Here is a 26,346-nt window from a genome sequence, read left to right as displayed (position 1 = left end):
TACAGTATTAACAGACAAACATTTAAAATGTTTGTGTTGCATTCTGCTATTTTAGCTGTGGCATTAACCAGTTTAAAGTAAACGGATTACCACCTGCTTTAAAGTAGCGGATGACGGAATGTCTTATGAACACGCTAAGCATTCATCTGTTAATCTTGATAACAATCGTTTCTGCCACATAGAAAGAAAAAGCTGCACTAATGTAATAAAGGCAGCCGCCAGAAACTCTGGCTTAGGGGGACAGTAGTCAGCAAGGATTCTAAAGGAGAGGAAAGGAGGTTGGAACAGGGAAAGATGCTTGAAGGAAGAGAAGGTGCCAGAGGGAGAAAGTAGGGGGAAAGATCAATGTGTGAGTTAGTGATGACTGCCACACCACCACTGTGATTGTTTTGGCTGGATGTGTAGTGGAAAGTATAGTCAAGCAGGGAGGCTTTGGTAAGGGCCAAGGTGTCCCCACCTGTGAGCCAAGTTTCAGTCCAAGCCAAAAAGTCAAAAATGACTTGGGTTTTTGGGGATATTGGTTAAGGAAAGGAATCGCAGCTGTGTTTTGCATAGTTCCATGGGATTTTTAAAGTCCATCTTAAACAGGTAGGTGAGGTCTTGTCTTGTTTTAGTGTCTCATCTGATATATCCTGGAGTGGGGTTTGAGCCTACAACCTTCTGACTGAGGTGAGATTGTTACCAACTGAGCCAACACTTTCTTATTGGGTATTGGCTTACAAGTATAGCTGTTGAATTTCCCCTGGAACACATTTATCATACAGATACAGTTATTAAACCAGAAATGTGATTACCAGATTTAATTTCCTGATCTGCTAATGACATTGTTCCAGTTAAGCTATTTTTATGAAGAGTTGTAAAAATGTCCGAATCAGCCTGAATTGTACTGTTCACACATTAGTGGTTGTGAGCAGTCTTTCAATCAAAATATTAGAACTGTGACATGAATCTTAAAATGATGCCATTGTTCTGAAATAATTTAAAATCGAAGGCTTGCAACTATTTATGATATCTGTAATATGCAATGAATGAGTTGCTACAAGCTTTGAACCCAGTTTCTTTGAGAATAATAACTCCATTTTAATATTTTAACATTTATGCCATAGCTGTAATATTTTGAGGACATAGTAACTTACTATGTGAGCATCACAATGCAGTGAGTCATGTGCAGTTTCCTTTATTTACATAATTCAGTCTCTGCTTGTTTTGTGTTTTTTCAGTTTTTATTAAAAGTATTGATTTGCAGAATATTGTGGTAAGTGGGTTTGCCTAAGTGGAGACTGATGTAATTATGTTTCTGTGCTAAAAATTAATAAACTAATAAATTATTGCACTTGTGTTTCTATGAGCAGTAAGACGGTCATCTTTCTAATGTGTATTAAAAATAGTAGATTCTGCCTGCAGAGTTTACAATCACCAGTATCTCTCAAATGACAAATTTGAGTGTGTGGCAGGTCTTTGAATTAAAAAAAAATCAATTTGCAGCAAAACAAGAGCCTGGGTTTCCGTTTGCAGTGTACTTTTGGTGGGATTCCCCAATCTAGAGGTGTAGATTGGGGAATCGTGCTAAACTGGGGCAGAAAAATTGCTACCTGAAAATTTTGTGCGCTCCTTTTGGCCTGTGCATAGTCACATTCTGAGAACAATTGCATAGGCCCCTCCGCTTATATTAAACAGGTTCTGAGACTCCCTTTGCTGAGCTTTGAAGACTGAGCACCAGGGCCTAACAGACAGGCCTTTTATCCAACTTTCAAACTGGGCAAATGGTGTGAACTACAATGGGGCCATGTTTAGCTCATTTAAATATGCCTTGCATGTGAAGTAGGGGGAGGTGGGGACACAGTAGAGTACTTTGTAAATTCCCATAAACAGCAAATTAAATGAATGACCAGATCTTGTTTTGTGTGGTGTTGGGTTTGAGGGAGGAATATTGAGGGAGAATTCCCTGCTCTTCTAAAGTAGTGTTATTCGATCTTTCATATGCACCTGAACCTTGCAGTTTGGCCCTTTGTTTAATGTCACCCCCTCTGACGATGGAGCATTCCTTTAGTACTGCACTGAAGTGTCAGTCTCAGTTCTGTGCTCAAGTTATTTATTGACTTATTTTGAGTATTGATCTTTTAATGCTGAGCAACTTGGCTTTACTTGATTTGGGTGATCTGTGTGATTAGGTTACGTATGCTGTCTGGGCAGAGTGCTTAGTTGAATTATGGAATATTTGGAGGGTGAGTCAACAAGAGATGCCTTGTTGAACAAGAGACAAAATACAATCCTGTGTTTCTCCATATGCTGTGGGGGGACCAAAGGAAGAAAAAAGAACAAACTTGCATTTATAATAGCACCTTTCACATCCTCAGGTGTGCTTCACAGCCGATATTTGAAGTGCAGTCACTAATGTAGGGAAACACGGCAGCCAATTGACGCACAGCAAGGTTCCACAAGCAGCCATGTTAAATTACCAGATAATCTTCTTTGAATGATGTTGGTTGAGGGCTAAATGTTGGCCAGGACAGAAAGAGAACACCCCTGTTCTTCAAATAGTGACATGGGATCTTTTACATCCATCTGAGACGGTAGACGGGGCCTCGGTTTAACATCTCATCCGAAAAACGGCACCTCTGGCAGTGCAGCACTCCCTCAGCACTGCATTGAAGTGCCAACCCAGATTATGACATACAAGTCCATATCTCATTTTGTGTTGGCTTCATTTTAAAGACTTGTGTATCAGAGACCATTAAGTCTCTCTGCTCTCTACTTCTTAAAGGTTTACTTATTATAATTCCTATCATTATTCTTCCTTCCAAAATGCATCCACTGGAGTAAAATTTCACATGGCATCTATCTGCTCGATCTACTAACCTGTCTATGGCCTCCTGATGTCATATTTTTGTCATTTACAGATTTTGATATTGTGCCCACTTAGCCTAAGTCCAGATCATTTTTTTTTGTACATTGTTTTGAGAACAACAATGGCCCCAACACTGGCACTGCTGCTTACATCCCTCCAGTCCAAAAAAAAATTAAACGCTACTTTATCTTCTGTCCTTTAACTAACTTCCTATTCACGTCGGTACCACGGCGGCTGAAGATTGTCGGGCAGGAGTGCGGGAAAGGCGGAGCGAGGCGAGAGCGGACCCTATTGTGATGGCGCCGATGAAGATGGCTGCCGTCCTTGTGGGCTCCGTGCGTACCAGGCAGCTAAGTGTCCTTGCTGCTTGGTGCGCTCGGCTCGTTAAGAAAAAAGCATTTCACTGACTGGATTTCACGTGTTGTATTTGGTTATGTGACAAATAAAATTGAAATTGAAAATTGAATGTTGCCACTTTCCCTTTAATATTGTGTAGCTCCATTTTATCAACAAGTCTCCTATGTGGGCACCTTTTGAAAATCCATATACGCAACATTCACTGCATTTCCTTCATCAGTTCATCTATTATTTCCTCAAAACTCTTACATTTATCAGACACAACTTGTCTTTTACAAATCCATGTTAAGGTATTAATTTTATCTCATTTTTAGACCGCTAGAAACTTGCCCACTGCCAATGTTAAGTCTATGGTTACCTGATTTATCCATTTTTTTCCCTTTTTGAACAGAAGTGTGGTATTAGCAACTCTCCAGGCCTCGGTCATAATTTCCATATCCAAAGATATTTGAAACATTGCGGTTCGGGCCTCTGCTATTTCCTCTCCAAATTTCTTCTGAATTCTGAGATGCGCGTTTTCAAGACCCAATGCCTTTTCTTGTTTGAGGTCCACCAGTTTTTAAAGTACTACTTCCTAATCAGTAGTTATCCTACTTAATTGCTCCTTCTCTTCCTCATATACCCAATCATATTCCCACTACCACACTTTTCTGTGAAAATCAAAGCAAAAGTACTCATTTAGTATTTCTGCCTTTCCTTCATCCTGCAAATTAAGGTTTTCTTTTTCATCTCGAATGAGCTCTACCCTTTCTTTAACTATTCTTTTACTGTTTGTGTTTATAACATCTCTCTGCTTCCCTACCCATCTTTCTTTTCCTTCTCTTGGCATTTCTATTTCCTTCCCCTCTATAGTTTATATAATCTGCCTAATTTCATTTGTTAGCCCTAAATTTATTATAAGTCTCATTTTAATTTCTCTCTTCACCCAAGGAACTCAACTTCCACTGCACCTCCAAGCATTTTTCACTATGCAGTCTTTATTTGTCTCCATAATGTTTTTTTTTTAGTACAATTAGAGTTATCTTTGATATTATTTCATCTGTGTTTTTCTAGGGTGCATATGATGCTATTAAAACTGGTGCAGAAAATACTATTGCATTTGGGAAAGGTAAGAGTGGTTATATTTGTTTTAGTTTTTCTTCTTCCAGAGCTTGCGGACGCTGAAGCCAATTGGAGCAGCCCCACTGTGGTCCTGACTGAGACTGGCTAACTCCGCACTGATCAACCCAGGGACCTCCTAGTTCATAGTCTCAGCCCCAGTTTATGCAGTACTTGTTGAGCCATCTGCAGTGGGAGGGAGTTGTTTTCCTTGAATAAATGCTCATCAGTGGATTCTGTTTGCATGTCGTATGAGCATTATGATTAATATGTGAGTTTACATCATGTCATCAGATGTTATGCACCATGATTAAATATAGGAAAGAAAAGATATAAAACAATTTAATTTCTTAACAATAGCACTGCTTTGGAACTGAAAATTTTGACCGCATAAATTATAGACTGACCCAGAACCGTTTGGAAATGTATTAACTGCAGTACTTTTTAACTCTTGAGAGCTGAAACAGAAGTTTTATAACCAAGCTCTGTGTGAAGAGCCAAGGTCCACAGTGTAGGATAGTAAGGTTGAAGAGAAGAGTGGTGTGATAAATCAAGGTGCAGTGGTCATGTTACATCAAGCTGGGGTTTCAAAAGCCTGAGGGTTATTGGGAGACTGAGGGAGGTAAGGAATTCCACAGCTTGTTTTTGGGAAGGAATGAGTTGAGTAGGAGACAGTTCAATGAGTCTTTCAACACAGGGAGGACAAAGAATGTGTAGAATTGCACATTTTGTGCTTGGTAAGATCAAGGGTGGAAAGTACTGAGGAATAATTTCCGTAGTAACAATAAAATATTGAAAAACAAAAGCTGCACTGGAAGGGGAAAGAGTATCGGCTACCAGACAACCAGTTTTTTGTTGTATTCCGTCAAGAGTGGTGCTGGAAGATGCTCCCCAGACATCGGAGGAATAGTCCAGTCTCTGGCAGACTGGCCATTTTAAAGAGTTGCGAACTGGATGAAAAAGGAGTATTCGGCACAAAAAAAGCAGAAATCAAGTTTCTTTTGAGGTAGTTGTAGCACTGGAGGAGATGTGGGAGCTCCATTTTGAGATCCGAGGGGGTAATGAGGTCAGTATATGAAGATGGAATAAGTGCAGCTTCAAAGGTAAGAAGTGCTAACTGTTGAGACATTAGAGAGACATGAAGAAACTGTGTTTTGAAAAATGAAGAGCAAGATTTTTATGGTCCACTGAAGATGTAAGGGGAAGATCTATACATTTATGAAGAATGAATTTACATGTTCACTATACCAAGTGTAGAGGAAATCTCTTGGTGATTCAACCATTGCATTGAGAGAAGAGTGAAGGTTATGTACATTGAGTTTGTGCAATCTGAAAGAAATCAATGAATAAAGAGTGGAATTGTCAGCAAAAGAGTGAATTGTGAGTGGAAGAGATTATTGATATGGAGAAGAAACAATGTGGAAAAGAGAAAGAAGCCCTGGGGAGCCTATGAGTTGGTGATAAAAGTTATGAGACACAGGATGAAGCATCAAATACAGCACAGGTAAAGGAACTTGAGAGGAAACTAGATAGCCATAAACATAGCTTTAGTGGAAGGCCATATTATATTTAAAGGTACAATAGCAAAATACTGCGGATGCTGGAAATCTGAAATAACAACAGAAAACGCTGGAAAAACTCAGCAGGCCAGGCAGCATCCGTGGAGAGAGAAACGGTCGAAGACCTTTCATCAGAACTGGAAACAAGCAGGAAAAGGAACAGATTTTAAAGCAAGTTTAGGGGCTGGGAAATGGGGGAGGGGATGAAAGAACAAAAGGGAAGGTCTGTGATAGGATGGAAGGCAGGAGAAGAAAAGAGACATTAAGAGAGATTCAAGGCAAGAGGAGATGGTAATGGGACAGTTTAAGAAACAAAGGATGGCTCTAGATGGAGTGTGAATTGCGCTGGCAGAATGAAAGACAGCTGCCATGTGGGGAAAAAAAAGCACAAACAAAAAGTGTGGATAATAAATATATGTGTGATATTAGCCAAGGTTATGATCTGAAATTGTTGAACTCTATGTTGAGTCCAGAGGGCTGTAAAGTGCCTAATCGAAAGATGAGGTGCTGTTCCTCGAGCTTACGTTGAGCTTCCGTGGAACAATGCAAGAGGCCGAACACGGTGAGGTCTGAGTGGGAATGGAGCGGGGAATTAAAGGCAACCGGAAGCTCGGTGTCCCCCTTACGGACTGAATGGAGGTGTTCCGCAAAGCGGGCACCCAATCTGCATTTGGTCTCCCCAATGTAGCGGAGACCACATCGTGAGCAGCGAATACAGTATACTAAATTGCAAGAAGTACAAGTAAATCGCTGTTTCACCTGGAAGGGGTGTTTGGGGCCCTGGACAGTGGGAAGGGGGGGAAGTATAAGGGCATGTGTTGCATCTCCTGCGCTTGCACGGGAAGGTGAAGGGGAAGGGGTGCTGGGGGTGATAGTGGTGGATTAGGGTGTCGCGGAGGGAGCGGTCCCTAAGAATGCTGAAAGGGGAGGTGAGGGGAAGATGCATTTGGCGGTGGGATCATGCTGGAGGGGGCGGAAATGGCAAAAGATGATCCGTTGAATGTGGAGGCTGGTGGGGTGAAAGGTGAGGACAAGGGGAACTCTATCGTGGTTCCGGGAGGGAGGGGCAGGGGTGATGACAGAAGTGCGGGAGATAGAACGGACACGGTCGAGGGCCGTGTCAACCACAGTAGAGGGGAATCCCCGATTGAGGAAAAAGGAAGACATGTCGGAAGAACTGGTATGGAAGGTGGCATCGTCAGAGCAGATGCGGCGGAGATGGAGAAACTGGGAGAATGGAATAGAGTCCTTACAGGAGGCGGGGTGGGAGGAAGTGTAGTAAAGGTACATGGCCAAGACCGTGTCAGACTTCAAATATCTCCAAGTAATGGCAAACAAATCATCAAGTGTCTATGAGCAAAGTTCCAGAGTGTATAACATGGGCAAGAATCGCCAATCATGTTTATGCCTGAAGTATACTGGCGATCATAGATTCAGCCAGGACTTTCAATGTGATGTATAATTTGAGAGTTAACAAGTTCTTTGGCTTCAGAAAGTACAGATTTAAGTAAAATAATGATTATAAGGTTAAGATGGATTGTGTATCTTAGGGATAGGATGAACCCAAGAAAATGTCAAAGAAGAATCCAAAAGTAGTCTGTGCAATCAAAACTGGAGTAATTCTTGCAGTTCTGTGTGTACTTCTTAGCGTGTATTAGGTTAGGGCAGCATTGCCAGAGTCTTGGGAGCAGATTTTCTGTAACTGGTGTGTTGCACAGAAAACAAAAGTACTTTTTAAAAAGAAGAGTAATATTGCCCTCAATAACAGACACACAGTAGGCACAAGTAAAGGTCATTCAACCCATCAAACCTGCTCGGGCATCCATGAACTGAAGTTTGGGAAACTCTAGAAAATTAGACTGTATTGAAGAGCAGTAGGAAGGGCCTTGTGAAGATAAATAGAAGAGGCTATCATTTTGAAGTTGCAACTGATTTCTGTAACAGAAAAGCAAATTGGAAATAGACTGAAGACAACTGGGTGAAGGGAACAACTGCCAATGCCAGTAGTAGGGGGTTGGGTGTTTGCAGTACCAATGCAAAATAGTTGTAGCAATAGTACATGGGACTATTGGAAAAACTTGCAAGTGTGCTATAAATAAGACAGAAAAAATGAATATTTTTTTGAAAGTGATAGAATTTATTTATAAATTATAGAATGTGTCTGACAACTTGCGTTTTTGCTATCCCATCATTAATCACTCATTGAAGTACCCATTTCTTGCTCCAAGTTCCACTTGCAAAATGTATGTTTTGTTACTTATAAGTAAATGGTGGTTTTTGTCACAATGCAAGTACAGTGTCACTTCCCATTCCAATGTGATCGTGGAGTGCAGTTTGACAGGATTAATATTTTAGAAGCTTGCCGGACCACTGTACATGTTGGATTCATTCCAAACTTGACTTTCTAAACCGAGCAGAGGTTGCAAGTGTACAGCGAAGTTTGAGCCGTAACATTAGCCCGGAGTTCTCGTACTAACCTCCATGATTGAGAAGGATACGATGGGGAAAATGTTCATCTTTTTCTTTTTCTAAGGTGCCTATGTCTTTCTCAAGGATCCACCTGAAGGATTCTTCCCAAGAGTGGGCGTGATAACAGTATCCGGATTGGCTGGATTAATTCTGGCATCAAGAGGTAGGTAGTGACCATGAAACAATTGTTGCTTTGGAACACACAGGATAAACCCACGACTTGGATGCACGTATATATTGATTCACATTACTTCAGATTAGTTAGTTGCATTTGTGACTGTCAATCTATTTTACACGATCATTACTACAGCCTTCTAATAAAAAGCACTCCACACAGTTTCTATGCTTCTGAATCATTTTTCATAGCTCCTTTCTAACATAATTTGGAACCAATTTATACGATTAAACAGTTTTAAAATGGTTGGCTGATTCACTGTAGTGTTGGTCTGGAGCATGGCTGTGATGTATAGTTGTGAAGGTGAAGCAGTGTTTAATTTGGCCTGTCCACAAAAAGCATTCCTCATCGAGATATGTTCTGAATAGGCACATTCTGAAGTCAGTTTAAGGCTAATTGCTGCTCTGCAGCTATTCTAAATTGCTCGCTCCTCCACTTGAGAAGAGTCCAGGTTATCAAGATCAGAAAACCCAAAAGGAAATGACTTTTTTCTTTGTTTAAAGATTGTTCAGTTGTTATTTGTTTTCACTGAATGATATTTGAATCAAGTGTGATACTTTCAGGTTCCACAAAAGAATTAGCACAGCACTCTTATTGGATTACAGATGTATAGATAATTTATATTGTTTTTACTATTGCAGAACAGTATTTCAAGTTCTTTTTGCCAACCTCCAGTCAACATAAATTTAACATCTGGCAGTTGAAAAGGATATTTGCTGACTCTTTTCCTACATGGTGTGCTGCCTTCAAAAGACCCATTATATAATACCATCACACTTTGTCTTTCTCTCCCTTTTATTGTGCCTGTCACATTTTGGTTTGTTTTGGGCAATTTTTCCACACAAGATTTGGAATAAGTACTTCTAATGTTGGGTTTTTAAACGCATCGTTTATCCAGACAAGCTTTTATAAAAAAGCTGAGATGATAGATAGTTAAGATGCTAATGATGTAGCTTTGTTTTTGTTTCCTCATAGACTGTAAATACTAAGCAATTCATTAGCTTTACTCGACAATCAAAAAAAAGCATGCCCATTGCATTAGAAAGTCTTTGATCTGTTTTTCTGCCTGTGAGCAGCAAAAGATAAAACGGGGTGAGAGAGAGAGACACACACAATCTGTCAGTTTTTCTGTTTGAACTGGGGTGCTTATGAGGCAGTGAAGGAATATAAGGATGGAATGCATGAGAAAGGATTTAAAAAAATTAGTTGAAGTCAAACAAGACAACCCACAGTTGTGTGGTAACATAATGTGGTCAGTATTTTTGTACCATTATGTGAAGACAAGTTGTACCAGTTGAACTAAATGAGCCTGATCATAACTGTTAATCTATTGGCTCACTTGCTGTGAAAATAAGAGCATAAAGTTTTGTATCAAGCCTTGTCTCACCAAATATTTGCTCAATCCACTTCCAGAGAGATTAAAGAATCATTCGTGTGACAGACATGATTATCCAGTTTGGATCACATTGGGAGGCTTTTATGTTCCTGGCTCATAGTATAATGCAAGTAGATAGAGGGCACTGAGAGTCCTCCCATAAAATAAGGTGCTCAAAATGCTTACGGGAATGTCTGCCACCATTTAACCCAAGAAGGTATCTAAGACAGACCCAAATTTGTAACATTACCCCATTGGCATGAGTCACTTTCATAGTGGTCCTATGTTTTTGGCTTTCAGAATTAACATTACAGTCTCAAACTGAACTACAAGAAATAAAGTTTCCAATTTGTGCCAGCCTCTGACTTGATCAAAAACAATTAGGAAGGATAAGCATCAGATTTGATACATTGGTCAAAATCTCTTTTTTCAGAAGTAAGTTTACGTCAGCACTTAGAAGCTTCACTAGGTAACCACAGGAACAAAGTCATATGCATCAAAATGCAATGTTGGTAGAAATTTCTAAACCAATCATGTGAAATGGTGTTTGGATAGTGATTGATAATTATGGTACCAACTGTTTACTCCAGACAGTGTCTCACCTAGAAAGAAAGAACATGGATTTGTATAGCGCCTTTCACAACCTTAGTGTCCCAAAGCGCCTTACAGCCAACAAACTACTTTTGAAGTGTAGTCACTGTTGTAATGTAGGAAACACGTCAGTCAATTGGAATCAGTTTGGGTGGAGCTAAGAAACAGCAAAGGGCGGAAAACATTGGTGGGAGTTGTGTATAGGCCACCAAACCGTAGTGGTAATGTAGGGCACAGTATCAATCAAGAAATTAGAAGTGCATGTAACAAGGGCAATACGGTAATCATGGGGGACTTTAATCTACATATTGACTGGGCACATCAAATTACCACTAATGGTGTGGAGGACGAATTCTTGGAATGCATGCGAGATGGTTTCCTGGATCAGTATGTGGAGGAACCAACCAGGGAACAGGCTATTCTGGATCTGGTACTGTGTAATGAGAAAGGGCTAATCAATAATCTTGTGGTAAAGGGACCTTTAGGGACAAGTGATCATAATATGATTGAATTTTACATTAAGTTTGAGTGATGTAGTCCAATCTGAAACTAAGGTCTTCAATCTAAACAGAGGAAACTACAAGGGTATAAGGGACAAGTTGGCCTTGGTAGATTGGGAGACTACACTAAAAGGTCTGAAGGTGGATATACAATGGCTAACATTCAAGGAAATAATGCATAATTTGCAACAAACATCTATTCCTCTAGGGCATAAAAACCCAAAAGGAAAAGTGATCCAACCATGGCTAACAAAAGAAATTAAAGATAGTATTAAGTCAAAGTTGCCAGAAAAAACAGTCAGCCTGAGGATTGGGATCTTTTTAGAAATCAGCAAAGGGGGACCAAGAAATTGATAAAGAAAGGGAAAATGGAATATGAGCACAAACTAGCGAAAAATATAAAAACGGATTGTAAAAGCTTCTATAGGTATGTGAAAAGGAAAAGACTGGCGAAGGTAAATGTAGGTCCTTTACAGTCAGAGACGGGAGAATTTATAATGGGGATTGAGGAGATGGCAGAGAAATTAAATAAATACTTTGTTTCTGTCTTCACGGAAGAAGACACAAAAAACCTCCCAGAAATACGAGAAAACCAAGGTGTGGCGAGAATGAGGAACTTAAAGAAATTATCAGTAAAAAAAACAGTGCTAGCAAAATTTATGGGACTAAAAGTCGATAAATTTCAAGGACCGGATGACCTACATCCTAGGGTTTTGAAAGAGGTGGCCATTGGGATAGTGAACGCATCGGTTGTCACCTTCCAAAGTTCTATAGACTCTGGAACGGTTCCTGCAGATTGGAGGATAGCAAATGTAACCCCGCTATTTAAGAAAGGAGGGAGAGAGAAAACGGGGAACTACAGACCTGCTAGCCTCACATCAGTAGTTGGAAAAATGCTGGAATCTATTATAAAGGATGCAATAACTGGGCACTTAGAAACTAATAGTAAGATTGGGCAGAGTCAACATGGATTTATGAAAGGGAAATCCTGTTTAACAAACCTATTTGGAGCTCTTTGAGGATGTAACTAGTGGAGTATACAAAAGGGAACCGGTAGATATGGTGTATTTGGATTTTCAGAAGGCCTTCGATAAGGTCCCACACAAGAGGTTGGTGAACAAAATTAGGGCACATGGAATTGGTAATATACTAGCATGGATTGAGAATTGGTTAACAGACAGAAAACAAAGAGTAGGGATAAACAAGTCTTTTTCAGGATGGCAGGCTGTGACTAGTGGGGTACCGCAAGGATCAGTGCTTGGGCCCCAGCTAGTCACAATCTAGATTAATGATTTGGATGAGGGGACTAAATGTAACCTTTCCAAATTTGCTGATGACACAAAGCTAGGTGGCAGTGCCTGTTGTGACGAGGCTTCAAGGGGATCTTAACAGGCTCAGTAAGTGGGCGAGAACATGGCAGATGGAATATAATGTGGATAAATGAAGTTATCCACTATGGTATAAAAAAACAGAAAAGGCAGTGTATTTCCTAAATGGTGAAAGATTGGGGAATGCAGATGCTCAAAGGGACCTGGGTGTCCTTGTACATGAGTCACTGAAAGTGAATGTGCAGGTGCAGCAAGCCATTAGGAAGGCAAATGGTATGCTGACCTTCATTACAAGAGGATTTGAGTACAGGAGTACTCCAGTTATATAGGACCTTGCTAAGACCACACCTGGAGTACTATGTATAATTTTGATGATCTTACCGAAGGAAGGATATACTTGCCATAGAGGGAGTGCAACGAAGGTTCACGAGATTGATTCCTGGGATGGCGGGACTGTCGTATGAGAAGTGATTGAGTAAACTAGGCCTGTATTCTCTTGAATTCAGAAGAATGAGAGGGGATCTCATTGAAGCATACAAAATTATTACAGGGCTTGATAGGGTGGATGCTGGGAGAATGTTTCCCTTGGCTGGGGAGTCTAGAACCAGGGGCTGCAGCCTTAGGATAAAGGGTAGGCCATTCAGGACTGAGATGAGAAGAAATTTCTTCACACAGAGGGTGGTGAATCTTTGGAATTCTCTACCCCAGAGGGCTGTGGAGACTCGGTCATTGGGTATATTCAAAACAGAAGTCGATAAATTTCTGACTAGTAAGGGCATCGAGGGATATGACGATAGGGCCGGTGAATGGAGTTGAGGTAGAAGATCAGCCATGATCTCATTGAATGGCGGAGCAGGCTCGAAGTGCCAAATGGCCTACTCCTATTTCTTATGTTTTTATGGTGTACAGCAAGGTCCCACAAACAGCAATGAGATAAATGACCAGATTGTGGCAAAGCCACTAACAGACTCTCACAGGGACTTGTATAATTGCCTTTAATCATGTTTATTACCTTTCAATGTTGGCTCTGGTTAAACAGAGCTAGATCGACAAAATCGCGATCTGACGCGATGATGTCATCACGTGGGTCATGTGACGTCCCCAACGGCGGGAAACGTCATGACGTCAGAGGTAGAGGGCGTGGCCAGCCAGTCCTCGTGTGGAGTGATAGAGAAAAGACCTGTTTAGAGCTTCTCCTGCATTTTCTTGTTTTGTAATGTTTTAATACATTAAACTCCGTTTGTTAACTGTGGGCGGCACGGTGGCATAGTGGTTAGCACTGTTGCCTCACAGCGCCAGGGACCCGGGTTCGAATCTGGCCTCGGGTGACTGTGTGGAGTTTGCACATTCTCCCCGTGTTTGCGTGGGTTTCCTCCGGGTGCTCCGGTTTCCTCCCACAGTCCAAAGATGTGTGGGTTAGGATGATTGGCTATGATAAATTGACCCTTAGTGTTAGGGGGATTAAATACGTGGGGTTACGGGGATAGGGTGGGATATGTGTTGGTGTAGGGGTTACAGGGATCAGGTGGGATATGTGTCGGTGCAGGCTCGATGGGCCGAAATGGCCTCTATCTGCACTGTGGGATTTCTGTGATTCTGTGTGTGATTCTTCGAATATTGCCATGGGATCTTTTGTGTTCACCTGAGGGCAGACGGGGCCTTGATTTAACGTCTCATCTGAAAGACGGCACCTCTGACAATGCAGCATCCCTCCATACTGCACTGGAGTGTCAGCCTAGATTACATGCTCAAATTTCTGAAGTGGGGCTTGAACCCACAACCTTGTTGATCAGCAAACAATTATCAGTGTATTAAGCCCAGTTCTATCTGACTCTTTGATAGAAAGCACCAAATGAATCTGTGTTGACTGTTCTATTGCATAGGATGTATTGAATCAGCTAACATTTGACTGGGCATTGTATTTCAACATTAGCTTGCTCTTCCAATTTGACCATGAGAATTGGATCAGAGGCAGTATCGGGGAAGGAATCTGGCTGCTTCATAGCTAAAGTTGCTGCAAGGTTAGGATGCCACTTAGCAAGGAATAAATTAACTGATCAGAGCTGTTCACACACTAAAAATCATTTTTTTAAAATTATCCTGATTTCAACTATGGCTTCAAGGGAAGGAATTATCAAGAGATCAACCCAGCACCATTAAGACGTAGCAATTAGCTATAAGACTGGTTAGCAGTGACATTATGAAAGTCTGAGCGCAGGCAGCCCACCTGTTGTAATGTTGTGTAGATCAGAAAGCCCTCACAAAGTTTGTACTAAGAAAAAAAAACATGGAATTCAAAATTTAGAAGATTGAGGCCACAATTGACATGTAAATGCTGGGGAGGGGGGACGGGAAGTGTTTTTAACCAAATCGCTGACTGAAGAATGACTTGGAATGATGAGAGAAGTTGGGAAGGATTTGACAAAGCTGTTGGAAATGTGGAGTGAACTGAACGAGGAAATTTGAGAGACTGAGAAGGCTTGCATCAAAAGAGAGCTACCTAACTTTCACAATACAAGTGAGGAAAGCATAAGGTTAGACATGAATATGTAAAAGAAGAGTTGGTGTTTGAAGTTAATGTGCCCCCCATCCTACCCCCAAAAAAAAGCTGCTATTCTGTGTTCCAACCATTTATGCTTATAGTATGGTCGTTACTTTAAGTTGGTTCAGTTTGCAGCTTGGCTTAGCTAGGACTTGGCTTCAAAAATCTTGGCGTCACTTTCCTGTCGTCTGTTATTTGCACTAACTGATTTGATTTGCACTAACTGATTTGATTTTGCATAGGTTCACGGGTTAAGAAGATGATCTATCCTGCGGGACTTGCAGCTGTAGGATTGGCCATTTGTTACCCTCAGCGAGCTATTGCAGTAGCAAAGGTAATATTTCCCATCATTTTACTTCGTGTTATACTTTTCCTCTGATGTGTGAATACCTAAAACAGTGATGAAGTTCGGATAAAGGAGCTTTACAAAGTAGTTGGACATACTCGACAAACAATGAATATTGGCGTTTGGCATAATAATGCTTCTGAAAAATTATTGAGACCTGCAAGGAATCTGGATTTTTTTTTAAAAGGAAAAATGTGCATAATACCATGTGATGAACAATGTATTAATCCGCTGCTAAGGTGGAGCTTTGTCCCATTAGAACACATTCCAATTGTTGGTAAGTGATGGAAGAATTAGGAGTGCAATCAATTGGATAGGGTTGAAACTATTTTTCAATCTACGTTGTTGAGATTCACGTATCTCTGGTAAACGGGATCAAGTGCAAACCAATATGGTGGGTATATTGTGTTTAATCAGAGTTTAGGACGGAATATAACACACTAGTAATACAGCAAAAACATACGACCGTGACAAGCAGCTGATATCAGACCCGATCGGACAGACGGCTGGCATGCGTAAAAAGTTCTCTGGCTTCTGGTCTCTCTCTCTCTCTCTCTCTCTCTCTCTCTCTCTCTCTTGGGCCTTCGATGGTGAGCATGGGATCACTCTTAAAAGAGCGTTCGACCAGCTGTTCAGCTCCCCCTTCTGCAGTCTGTGTGCAAGCCCTTGGGGTGTCACTTTTTATTCTCTTTTTAGGGGTGGGCCTGAGGCCAAGCTATTGACAAGACCATTTAACCTATAGGCCTAGAAATTGGGTTGTGGCGCAAAAGTCGCCTGAGTGCAGGATTTAGCGCAGCGTTCGAGGCTTTAGCGATCGTCAGATATTCAGTTTCATTGCTGCTCGAGGGACACGGGGCGAGGCTCGAGGCGCTCCGCGTCCCTCTTAGGGCGCTGAAACTGAATATCGCAGCGCCACACGCTGTGGCACGGCACGCTGCGGTACTGCAGGCCTTCCTCCCACTGTTAAGGGGGAGGTGCCTGCAACAACGCGATCCCCGCTCGCGAGTGCCGGCAAATGAGCCCGGCACCAAGGAGAAGTGCCAGGCTCTCGGGAAACAGCCGGCAATGCCGCGGGGGTGTGGTTAGGAGGTCGGGGACGGAGGTGCTGGCAGGCGGCCGCCCCGCACCTCCACCTTAACTTGCGCCGCTGCCGGCACAGTAAGGCCCCGTGTACCGGGCGCGGGTAGCGAGCGGCGCAACTGCGGCGTTCGCTACCAAATATCGTGAATGGGGCACGAATGGGGCGCTGCGCACACCGATGACGTCATCGGTGGCGGCGCAGTGCAAATGCCTAACACCACCATTAACGCCCCTAATGAATATCGCGGGAGACGCAGCCAGTGGCGCTACAGCCACTGACTGCCTCTTTAGGCGCTAACAGGTGGCGCTTTTCACCCAATTTCTCCCCCAAAGAGTTTCTTCCAAGACTTCATCAACCAATAACGGCTTAAGTTCTTTGTCTTGGTGTTTGGATGAAAGCCCTCCCCAAAAGAAGGTCTCATTACTTCATCCAATTTATCTTTCTTGTTTTTACATTTTGAAGGTTCCTCCATTGGAATCCATCTTATCTCTTTTTTTACTCTTCCACCTTTTTCCCAGCAAGTACAAGGCCCGGCCCTGTCCCTCTTAATCATGGGCCCAGCCAGAGCTGTCGCACATTAACCAGTCGCTATCTCACATTCATCTAGCAAATGGCTCATTCTAAGATGGATACCATATCCTTCTCAAATTCCTTTCATTCTATGTCTTTTCCTAATTAACTTTTAATTATCTTCACATGCAGTTATGCTAAACAAACACCAAATTCTATCTGTGGAGATTATAATATGGTTATTAGTAATAATGGAAGAAACATAGGCTGGGCCTTCACTGGCCAAATTAAAGATACTGTGGCAGTTCCACCGGGTGTCCCTTACACATAATGTATATAATTCACTTTAACCTAACTGTACATGTATTACTTACCTGTTTGGGCCATTGCCCCTTTAACTTGCCTGTGGGGGGCCGTTGCCTCTTTAAGATGCACCCTAGCGCGCTGACGTCACGTCACGCATTGCGTGACGTACGCGCGACAGCCGCCGGCAGAGCCCGGCCTACCGCGACTTCGGCCTCAACGGCCAGCCTCCGCACCGGGTGAACGCGCCGGTGTATCGGCGCGGGTCACGTGACCGCCCCAAGCGCGGGCCAACGCGCTAGCGTCAGGACGCGGTCACATGACCTCTGAAGAGCGGGAAAACGCGACTAAGCGTGATGACGTCATCACGCTCTCCCGAGGACTATGGACTCAGTCCTCGTGGAGTCCCCGTCAGGGTAAGACCTATCTCGCATTGCTCCTGTATAAAGCCAGCTTACCTGTTGTATTTCGTCAGTTCCAGTTAATAAACAACTTAGTGATTATTCATCCGAACTCGAACTAAATTATTTAGTAGGCATTCGTCCCAAGAGGTCAACACGAATACCTACAATTGGTGACCCCGAGACCGTGAACGTTTTTCACGGCCGAAGCGCAGCCAACAACACCTCCAACGACGTGAGTATGGGCGCTCATCAATTCCTACACTACAATTGATGACCCCGTATCCGTGAACGTTTTTCACGGAAGAAACGCGCATCCTGAACCTCGTCTTCACAGACGACGACCGACAGACAACCGACGAACAACTGACTCTGTGGATGGTTTTCACGGAGGAAGCACGCAGCCTGAACCTGGCGACCCCGTCTTTGCGAACGCATTCGCAAGGGCAGCACAGCCTGGAGGTGATTACGTTTTTCACGGACAAAAAAAAAACCAGCCGGACCTCGATTTTTGCGAACGTTTTTCGCAAAAGAAGCACGCCATGGAAGCACCAGCCGTTTTGCTGTCGCTGCCGCACTTCAGGGAGAAACAACCGCCCTCGTGCTTTGGCAAGGTAGAAGCCCAGTTCACCGGGACCATCGACGCGGAGCAGACCACGCATTTGCTTACTGCCCCCGTGGTCGACACTTCTACCACCATGCGGGTCGTCCGCCCCTACGTCCAACGCAACGGCAAGTATGAATCTCTCCAAGCGCGGGGTACAGCATGTTCGGGCCCACAAGATCGGAGCGCGCCTGGCGGGGATACCACGAGGACTCACCCCCGCGAACCACGAGGACTCGCTCCTCTTGAAACGCAAGGACCCATCCCTCGCAAACCTCGAGGACCCATCCCTCGCAAGCCACGAGGCTCCACCCCTCGTGCAACACAAAGACTCGTTCCCCGCCGACGACGCACCAGCCCGTCGGCCTGCTGGTTGTGTTACCTATCATACTTGCCGGCGAGTAAGAGAAGCGTGCCGCCTTCTCGGCAGCAGTTTCACTAAGTCAACAGAAACGACAAGCAGCGTTGCCGCCCTTCCGGCAGTTTCCCCCACCGACCGCGACGACGACCCGGTCTGTCCCACCCTTTCTCTGGTCCATCAGCACAAGGGTCCGGAAGCGATTCCTCTCCATAGAGCACGTGCTAGAAACAGGTTTTAAGCTACAGAAGGTCGAAAACCTGCACTCTGATTTTAACGACCTGACGAGCCGAGCGAATAGCCTTCCTACAGGAACAGTGAAAGAAAACCTACCAAAAGCAGGTTACTATTCCTTCTTCTGTTTCATTACTGATATCGGGACTTGTAATATCCATATGTTCTGCAAAACTGCGTTTACTGGCTATAAACGAGGCTTTCGCAACCAAAGAGACCACACTGCTCTCCTGCAGATTGAGAGGGTTTATTGCTGCGATGAAACGGACCTTTACCTGGGCACGAGAGGTGCCTACGTCTACAAAGCTAAGAACAGCACTGTCACTCCTGGTGGTAAACCACACAAGACTCGTGCTCATTGAAACAGTGGCATGGTCCGTGCCAAGTCCTGCAGTAACCTGCCTACCAGGGCTAGGGGGCACAGGATTCATGCGAAGCTGTACCCATCAAGGATTTGAAGCACAGCTGCACGTCAATTGACAATAAATAACAAATGTTTCCTCGTCTGCTTAGTTAACTTGCAGTTCCTTTAGCACCGCAAGGCACAGATTTGAACGTAATGTTGAGATGAGACGTCACCGATGACTTCTGTCCGCTCTACTGTTTAAAATGGCGTTCCCGGAAGCCTCTCAGAGACTTAATGCAATGACGGTGACCATTTTCTTCGGAAGACACACTCGGAACGTTAATTGCCCAAAAGAGCGTCTACGTAGCAGTCTCGCTCAGTGAATCCTTCCGGTTGGCTTGTGTGGGAAATATTGCGATGAATCCGCAGCTCAGCCTCCTTACACCATCGCTACAGCCAACGAGACTCACAAACCATCCTTTTTAGGATCTGCCTTTGACATGCGTGTGATTGATTGCCCAGTCCTCAACAGACAAGTAGGGCAAGATTCAGAGACGGTGCTCAAGATGCACACCCCCTTGCTCAATCGCTTCCTCAATGTTGCTGCCTCACCAGTTTTTCGTTTCAAACGCTTTGGCAGGGGCACTCAAGGGGTAAAATTGTTGCGTTACCCTGTGGACAGTGGCTTTTCTAATTGCCTTCCTCATGAAGAACTCGATTCGGTCACTCCCATCAGTGATGAGGATTCAAAAAAGTGCGGCTCAACACAGGCCAGTGAACCTTTTAGTCCTACTATCATCCTAAACGCTCCTTCCCACTTTGAAGCATCTGAAATTCAAAAACGAATAAAGCTTCAATCAACATGCTCCGTATTGCAGAGCCATACATTACATGGGAATATCCAAATCTGAAGTCTGTCCGTGAATTGATTTACAAACGTAGTTTCGACAGATCCAACACCAGCGCATCGCTTTCACTGCCAATGCCTTGATTGCAAAGCAGCTTGGAAAGTATGACATAATTTGTATTGGCGATCTGATCCATGGGATCTACACAGTCGGCAAGAACTTCAACATGGCCAACGATGTCTTGTGGCCCTTCAAACTGTCCTTGCCACGTTGTGGCATGAACGAAAAGACAATACCTTTTGTTGAGGGTGGTGCTGCTGGTAACAGAAAAGACCGAACCAACAGAATGATCAGAACTAGAAACTAAGGGCCTGCCTGTCTCCAACTCCGACGCTCGGACAGCACCTGACGCGGGCCGACATTTGCCATCCTAGCCCGTTACATGCCGATGCTGTTTTTCAGCCACTCGCTCGCTGCGGCCGCCCATTCCCCCTTAACAAACGTAAACATCTACTGACGCAGCAAACATCGAGGACGGGTCCAACGGACAGCCCGCAGCCGCGATCGGCCACGTGAAAGTTGCAGTCCGCATCGAGCACTGCTCTGCGTAGCAATGGCTCACTCTCCGTTGTGCGATCGTCGTAGCACTATGTTATGCACCGTTCTGTGCGTGCCAGGCTCCCAACGATTATGCTCACCTGTCGGCGAGTTCACCAACCTCGCCCGTAAAGTCCTTCTGGATCGCCCGGTTGGCATTCCTGCAGAGTTCGTCAGAACAAGGACTTCTACCATCAACAGAGCAATCGCCCGCGTCCACCCGACCTGCCCATCACTCTGACATGGCCTGCTGTTTCGCACGTTTCCACGGTCCTTCACCTGACGGATACGTTTTATTCGCCATGACGTGCGTAAGGATCCGCTGACGACCAGCATCTTCAGACCTTGCCCGCCAAGTCGAGACAGCACGCCCACTGAGACCAACTGCTCGTCAGACCATCTCATCTTTGGACTTTCGTTAAAGCGAATTCTGGGGGGGCGCATGTGGCGGTTCCACCGGGTGTCCCTTACACATATAATGTATATAATTCACTTTAACCTAACTGTACGTGTATTACTTACCTGTTTGGGCCATTGCCCCTTTAACTTACCTGTGGGAGCCGTTGCCTCTTTAAGACGCACCCTAGCGCACTGACATCACGTCACGCATTGCGTGACGTACGCGCGACAGCCGCCGGCACAGCCCGGCCTACCGCGACTTCGGCCTCAACGGCCAACCTCCGCACCGGGTGAACGCGCCGGCGTATCGGCGCGGGTCACGTGACCGCCCCAAGCGCGGGCCAACGCGCTAGCGTCAGGACGCGGTCACATGACATCTGAAGAGCAGGAAAACGCGACTAAGCGTGATGACGTCATCACGCTCTCCCGAGGACTATGGACTCAGTCCTCGTGGAGTCCCCGTCAGGGTAAGACCTATCTCGCATTGCTCCTGTATAAAGCCAGCTTACCTGTTGTATTTCGTCAGTTCCAGTTAATAAACAACTTAGTGATTATTCATCCGAACTCGAACTAAATTATTTAGTAGGCATTCGTCCCAAGAGGTCAACATGAATACCTACAATACATTAACAAAGTCAAAACCCTAACTTACAAACAACAGATAACTAGTCTGGCAGGACCATCCTATGGGCCCCCGTGTGGAATGTTTGTTTCACCTAATCTACTGTAACTGATTAAAAAGATGGTCTCAAATTCTAATGCAAGCTTCCCAGGAAAACGTAACTTATCATTTAAAAGCCATATACATTTTTAGGCACCCCTAGTTCCTAACAACGTCCACAAACAAAACAAGTGGCTGAGGAAACAAAGGTTTTTAAGAAACAACTGTTTTGCTCAGCCGACGTTGGAAACATTTCTCGATTGTTAAACCTAAATTGTCACAGTTCATGAGCAAGCCTTTTTGATAAACTTAAAAAGCTCTTCCCTCATCTAGTTTACAGCTGTTGACAGTAAATAGTAAGCCCTTATAAGGAGACACTTGGTGAATGGCATCTGACCCAAACTCTTGACATCAACAGACTTTTAATTGTTTGGGCAGGGGGGTATATTGGTTCAAAAATGCTGGTGAGTTTCACACTGCATGTCAGAAGAATCAAATTGCATCTATAACAGTGTGCTGTGAATGTGCAATTTGATTATAGCCTCCGTGGTACCACCTCCTATGTCTTTTTGTCCTGAGTGTGCTTTAGTGACTGGACATAGGCCTTGCTTCTGCAGTACCCATGTTATAAAGACTAATTGTTGGATAGAAAGAAAGGTTGAGACATAATTTCTCAGATACCTCCTCTGCTGCAGGACATTTTGGCTAAGACTTCATAATTCTAGCATTCAGAGAAAGGGCTCTGTATTCTGCTCTTGAAGTCTAAAATTCAACTGTTTCGTAAATGGGAGCGTTCCAGAAAAGTTAAATGAAAACATATTCATATTTTTGTATATTATAAAATTATGCTTCCAAAACCTTTCAGATAATTGCTTTTAATTCATTATTGATTTTCTATCATCTCTTCAGTTGTACACATCATTAATGTATGGCATTCTTATATTAACAGTAAATCAAAACATTTCGCTGTTGGCTGCTAAACTGAGCTTCCAAGTCGTACTTTGCCTGCCAAAGAAATTTTCTTAACCCCATAGTGAACACTTTAAAAAAAATTTAGTTCAGAGGTTTGATCATTTAGTTTAGAGGTTTGATAATTTAACATTTCAATGGCTCAAAACATCGAGCCCAACATCCTGACACACTGCTGATTTTGCATATTAGGTTGTTGTAGATTCCCCAACTGCAAGAGCAGCAAAGCAAGCTACTCCCAAACCTCTGCCAATGCTGGTAAGAGGTGCAAGAGAGTGACCAACAGTGGCTCTTGCCATTATGATTTTCATTTCCTCCCTCCTGGGGAATGCTTACAGTTTCCATATAGTCCATCCTCGTAATGACTTAATGAAATTTGGACTATAATCATATGTCGAGTCACACTCTGACTCACCATGCTGGTACACTAACCTGCTACACCACTGTGGGCTATCAGTGGAAGAGCCATGCATCTGTCAAGTCCATGCATACAAAAAATTAACCTTTCATCCTACAACGTTGAGAATGATCAGCAGGTAGTGTAAGGGTGGGAAGGAGAGAAGTTGCACATGTTAATTTGTTTTGTCTTTAAATTGACCAAGGCAAGAAAGCGTGCATGTGCGTGGTGTGCAGAGGATCAAGGTTGGCTGTAATGCTCTCTCAAGTCAAGTAGTGCGCCAATACTTTCTCTCAAGGCTCATACTTTAAGGATGGCCACCTAGGTGAGGTACTGGAGTGCTGTTGATGCTAGTGGAACCATATTTCAGTAAGAGTTGGTGCCTTCAGGGAAGATAATGGGAGAGGTATAATTCTAGAGAAACAATTTCTAGTATTCACATATTTGCACTGATTGGGGCTACAGTAGTAGCTAATCAAAGATAACCTGTTCCATATTTCATAAAGCAGCACTTAGCGTTCCAAACCGTCACCAAAAAACCTCGCCCGGTGGTGATGCTAGCAGCAGCCACTTTACATCAGTAGCTGTGCTGCCTCCAGTGGCACACACAAAACCACCACTTGATTGCTGGTATTTTTTTTTATTCGTTCATGGGATCTGGGCGTCGCTGGCAAGGCATTTATTGCCCATCCCTAATCACCCTTGAGAAGGTGGTGGTGAGCCGCCTTCTTGAACTGCTGCAGTCTGTGCGGTGAAGGTACTCCGACAGTGCTGTTGGGTAGGGAGTTCCAGGATTTTGACCCAACGACGATGAAGGAATGGTGATATACTTCTAAGTCAAGATGGTGTGTGACTTGGAGGTGGTGGTATAAACAGCATAAAAATAGTCCAATAACTCATTGGATGTGATAGTAATGATGACTTGGGCAGATAAATAGAGAAGAAAAATCAATCCAATTGCACAAACAGATGACTAAGAAGCATCTGTTAACAAGGAATTCTACAGAGGCCAGGAAACAGCAGAGGTGCTAAGAATTATTTTCCATCATTTTCAGTTTTGCGGTCTTGCTATTGCAGTCCAGGTTGCCTGTATTGATTTCTGTTCACAACTAGAAGGACTCGATTAGTGCAACACTGTTGCTCACAGGCTTTGGTATTTCAAACGCTAAAACTTCGTATTTGTCGGCTTGATTCCATGTTGGAAGCAAAAGGCTTCTCCTGATCTCTCTCAACCACATTCTGCCTTTTGCTTAGCTCCAACAAACACCAGGATGCAGACCTTATGATTTAATTCCACAAAAATGAGAGATGCTGAAATTTGCTATACAAGGGTGCATTTACACTAAAACTAGCACTGATGCAAAGTGGTTTGCCTTCACACTTGTACAGGAAACTTTGTGCTATCCGGCACCGACGGGACCGAGCTGTTGCCGTTCCCTCAAAACTGCCGGACACACCAGCGTTAATGTTGAAGCATACGGAGCTTTTCATCTCCGTATCTGACAACAAACACTCTTGCTTAGCAACAGCTTCTAAACAGTCGGCCCGTACCTTGGAAGCGTCTCTCTGAAGCTGTTGCTAAGCTACAGAGACTTTGCAGAGCCTGATTGTTGGAAAAAAAGGCACGAGAAGAAAAAAAACCTAACAAAACGGCTCCTGATTTTTGCCGGTGGCTCGAGCTTGCCGGACATTTAGCCTCCGGATAACACAAAGTTTCCTGTATATAGAACTGTCATGTCCTAACTAAATGCTGGAGAAGCAGTGTGAGCCTCCTGGAAGAGGAAGCCTTACTTTGCTTCACTCCAGAACCATTTCCAAGCCTTAACTTTCCACATACATAGCACATAGCATTGCTGTGAAGGCAAAAACTGCTTCATGCTGATGTTAAGCCCAGTAGTGTAGACACTAAGCACGGTATTCTAAATGAGCCTTACGTTGAACTAGAATGACAGCTATATAAACATCACCTTGAACTGGGACTGTTTTGTTTGCTCTTTCCTAGACAAGTGGGAGGCTCATCGGTATTTCATTTTATCCGCATTTTCATTTGGCACGTAATTGATAATTTAAAAATTCCACATTAAAGTCTCCTTTAGGTTTTTAGTGTTAATTCTATTTTTTTTTAACTTGGCAGAGGCTGCATCAATTCATCAAGCATGTATCAGCAGAATAGTTTATGTGCTAAGATACAACTTTGAGCAGTGGAGTTGTAAATTTTATGTTTTTCTTTTAGTTTTCTGGCCGGAAGATGTATGCTGTCAGCCAAGGCAGTTATGAGACGGTTCGATCTCTCTGGAAAGGAAATACTGAAAAGAAGAAGGAAGACCTGGAGGTAAATTAGATTTCTGTGGAAAAAAAGTAATTGAACCAGAATTCTAACATTACATTAAAATTGGATGAAATGCATAAAATATTTAGATCATATACATGGCAATGCACTCTTTTCAGTAATGACAAGTTTATCTTGCAACTACTTACAAATACCTTTTTTTTGCATTTACATTTTTTTTTTGAATTAAGCTGTGTTTTGTGGTACTGTACATCACTTGATACTCTATCTAGTAAGCTTTGACCCTCTTTGTCCTGTCTAATTAGAAACTTGGCATGGTGTTAGAGAACACTATCTTTTCCTTTCATACATAAATGCAAAGAATAAAATGATCCTCAACTTCAACCATAATTGCTTCTGTTGCCTTATTTAGTATTGAAAAAGGTGCTGGATTCACTTATGAAACCCAGCCTCTTTGTACCTGGTAGCTCTCTCTTCCTCTCTGTTTTTCTCTCCTGTTCTTCTGAAAGTGCTCACTGAGTTATGTAAAGACAAGCATCTCTTATCCTTGTATCCATTCTTCTTCATTGGTGTGTCAGCGGGTTATGTGTCGCCACTGGCCCAGTCCTGTCTTGGGTTACTGATTAACATAATGAGAGCTGGCTGATTGTTTTTTCCTCCCTTCCCTCTTCCCACCTCCAATCAATGAATGCTGGAAACCATTGTAGTCCCTCTATCACCATTCTTGCTGAGATCAGTTACCTCAGCACAGATCAGGAACTCTCTTCAGTACTTGCCTGCTCTGAAACCAGCTGATGTTTGGAATCAGCAGGTGTATAAGCATGGCCCTCATTTCTCTTATCGAAGCCTCTCAGCCAAATATCATTCCCCCACAGTGCATTCTGACTGACTTTAGCCACTGCATAGAGATCAGCTGAAGAAAATTGAAGTTTAAATAAAATGAATTGTACATTAACATCATATAGTTTTAAAACTGCATTTTCTTCAACTGGTCCCATTCACTATGCAAGGGGAGTCTAAAGAGGGACAAGAGGAAAAATGCGTGTGGTATGAAATGGCACATGGGATTCCGGAATGAATCTTGTCGGTTTGGTAGCTAGCATACTCCAAGTTTCTTCGGAGACAAAGAGCTGGATTTTCCAAGCCCCGAGGAGGCGGGC

The 26,346-nt window shown here is 43.4% G+C and overlaps 1 protein-coding gene across 6 annotated transcripts in view; it reads left to right on the top strand.

Moving 5' to 3' along the window:
• LOC147124940 (MICOS complex subunit MIC27-like) overlaps window positions 1-26,346 on the top strand; it is a 99,107-nt gene that overhangs the window by 59,507 nt on the left and 13,254 nt on the right. For all 6 annotated transcript variants that reach the window (XM_085994978.1, XM_085994993.1, XM_085994985.1 and 3 more), the window contains exons 4-7: window positions 4,259-4,313; window positions 8,396-8,494; window positions 15,085-15,176; window positions 25,130-25,228. In XM_085994978.1, coding sequence (XP_085851104.1) covers window positions 4,259-4,313; window positions 8,396-8,494; window positions 15,085-15,176; window positions 25,130-25,228 — 345 coding nt within the window. The remainder of the gene's footprint in view (window positions 1-4,258; window positions 4,314-8,395; window positions 8,495-15,084; window positions 15,177-25,129; window positions 25,229-26,346) is intronic.

Source organism: Somniosus microcephalus, chromosome 1 (assembly GCF_052327205.1).
Source record: "Somniosus microcephalus isolate GS21.2 chromosome 1, FLI_Smic_1.0, whole genome shotgun sequence".
NCBI classification, from domain to species: domain Eukaryota; kingdom Metazoa; phylum Chordata; class Chondrichthyes; order Squaliformes; family Somniosidae; genus Somniosus; species Somniosus microcephalus.
The sequence above is the reverse complement of the archived record's forward strand: the minus strand, read 5'-3'. Positions and strand labels throughout refer to the sequence as shown.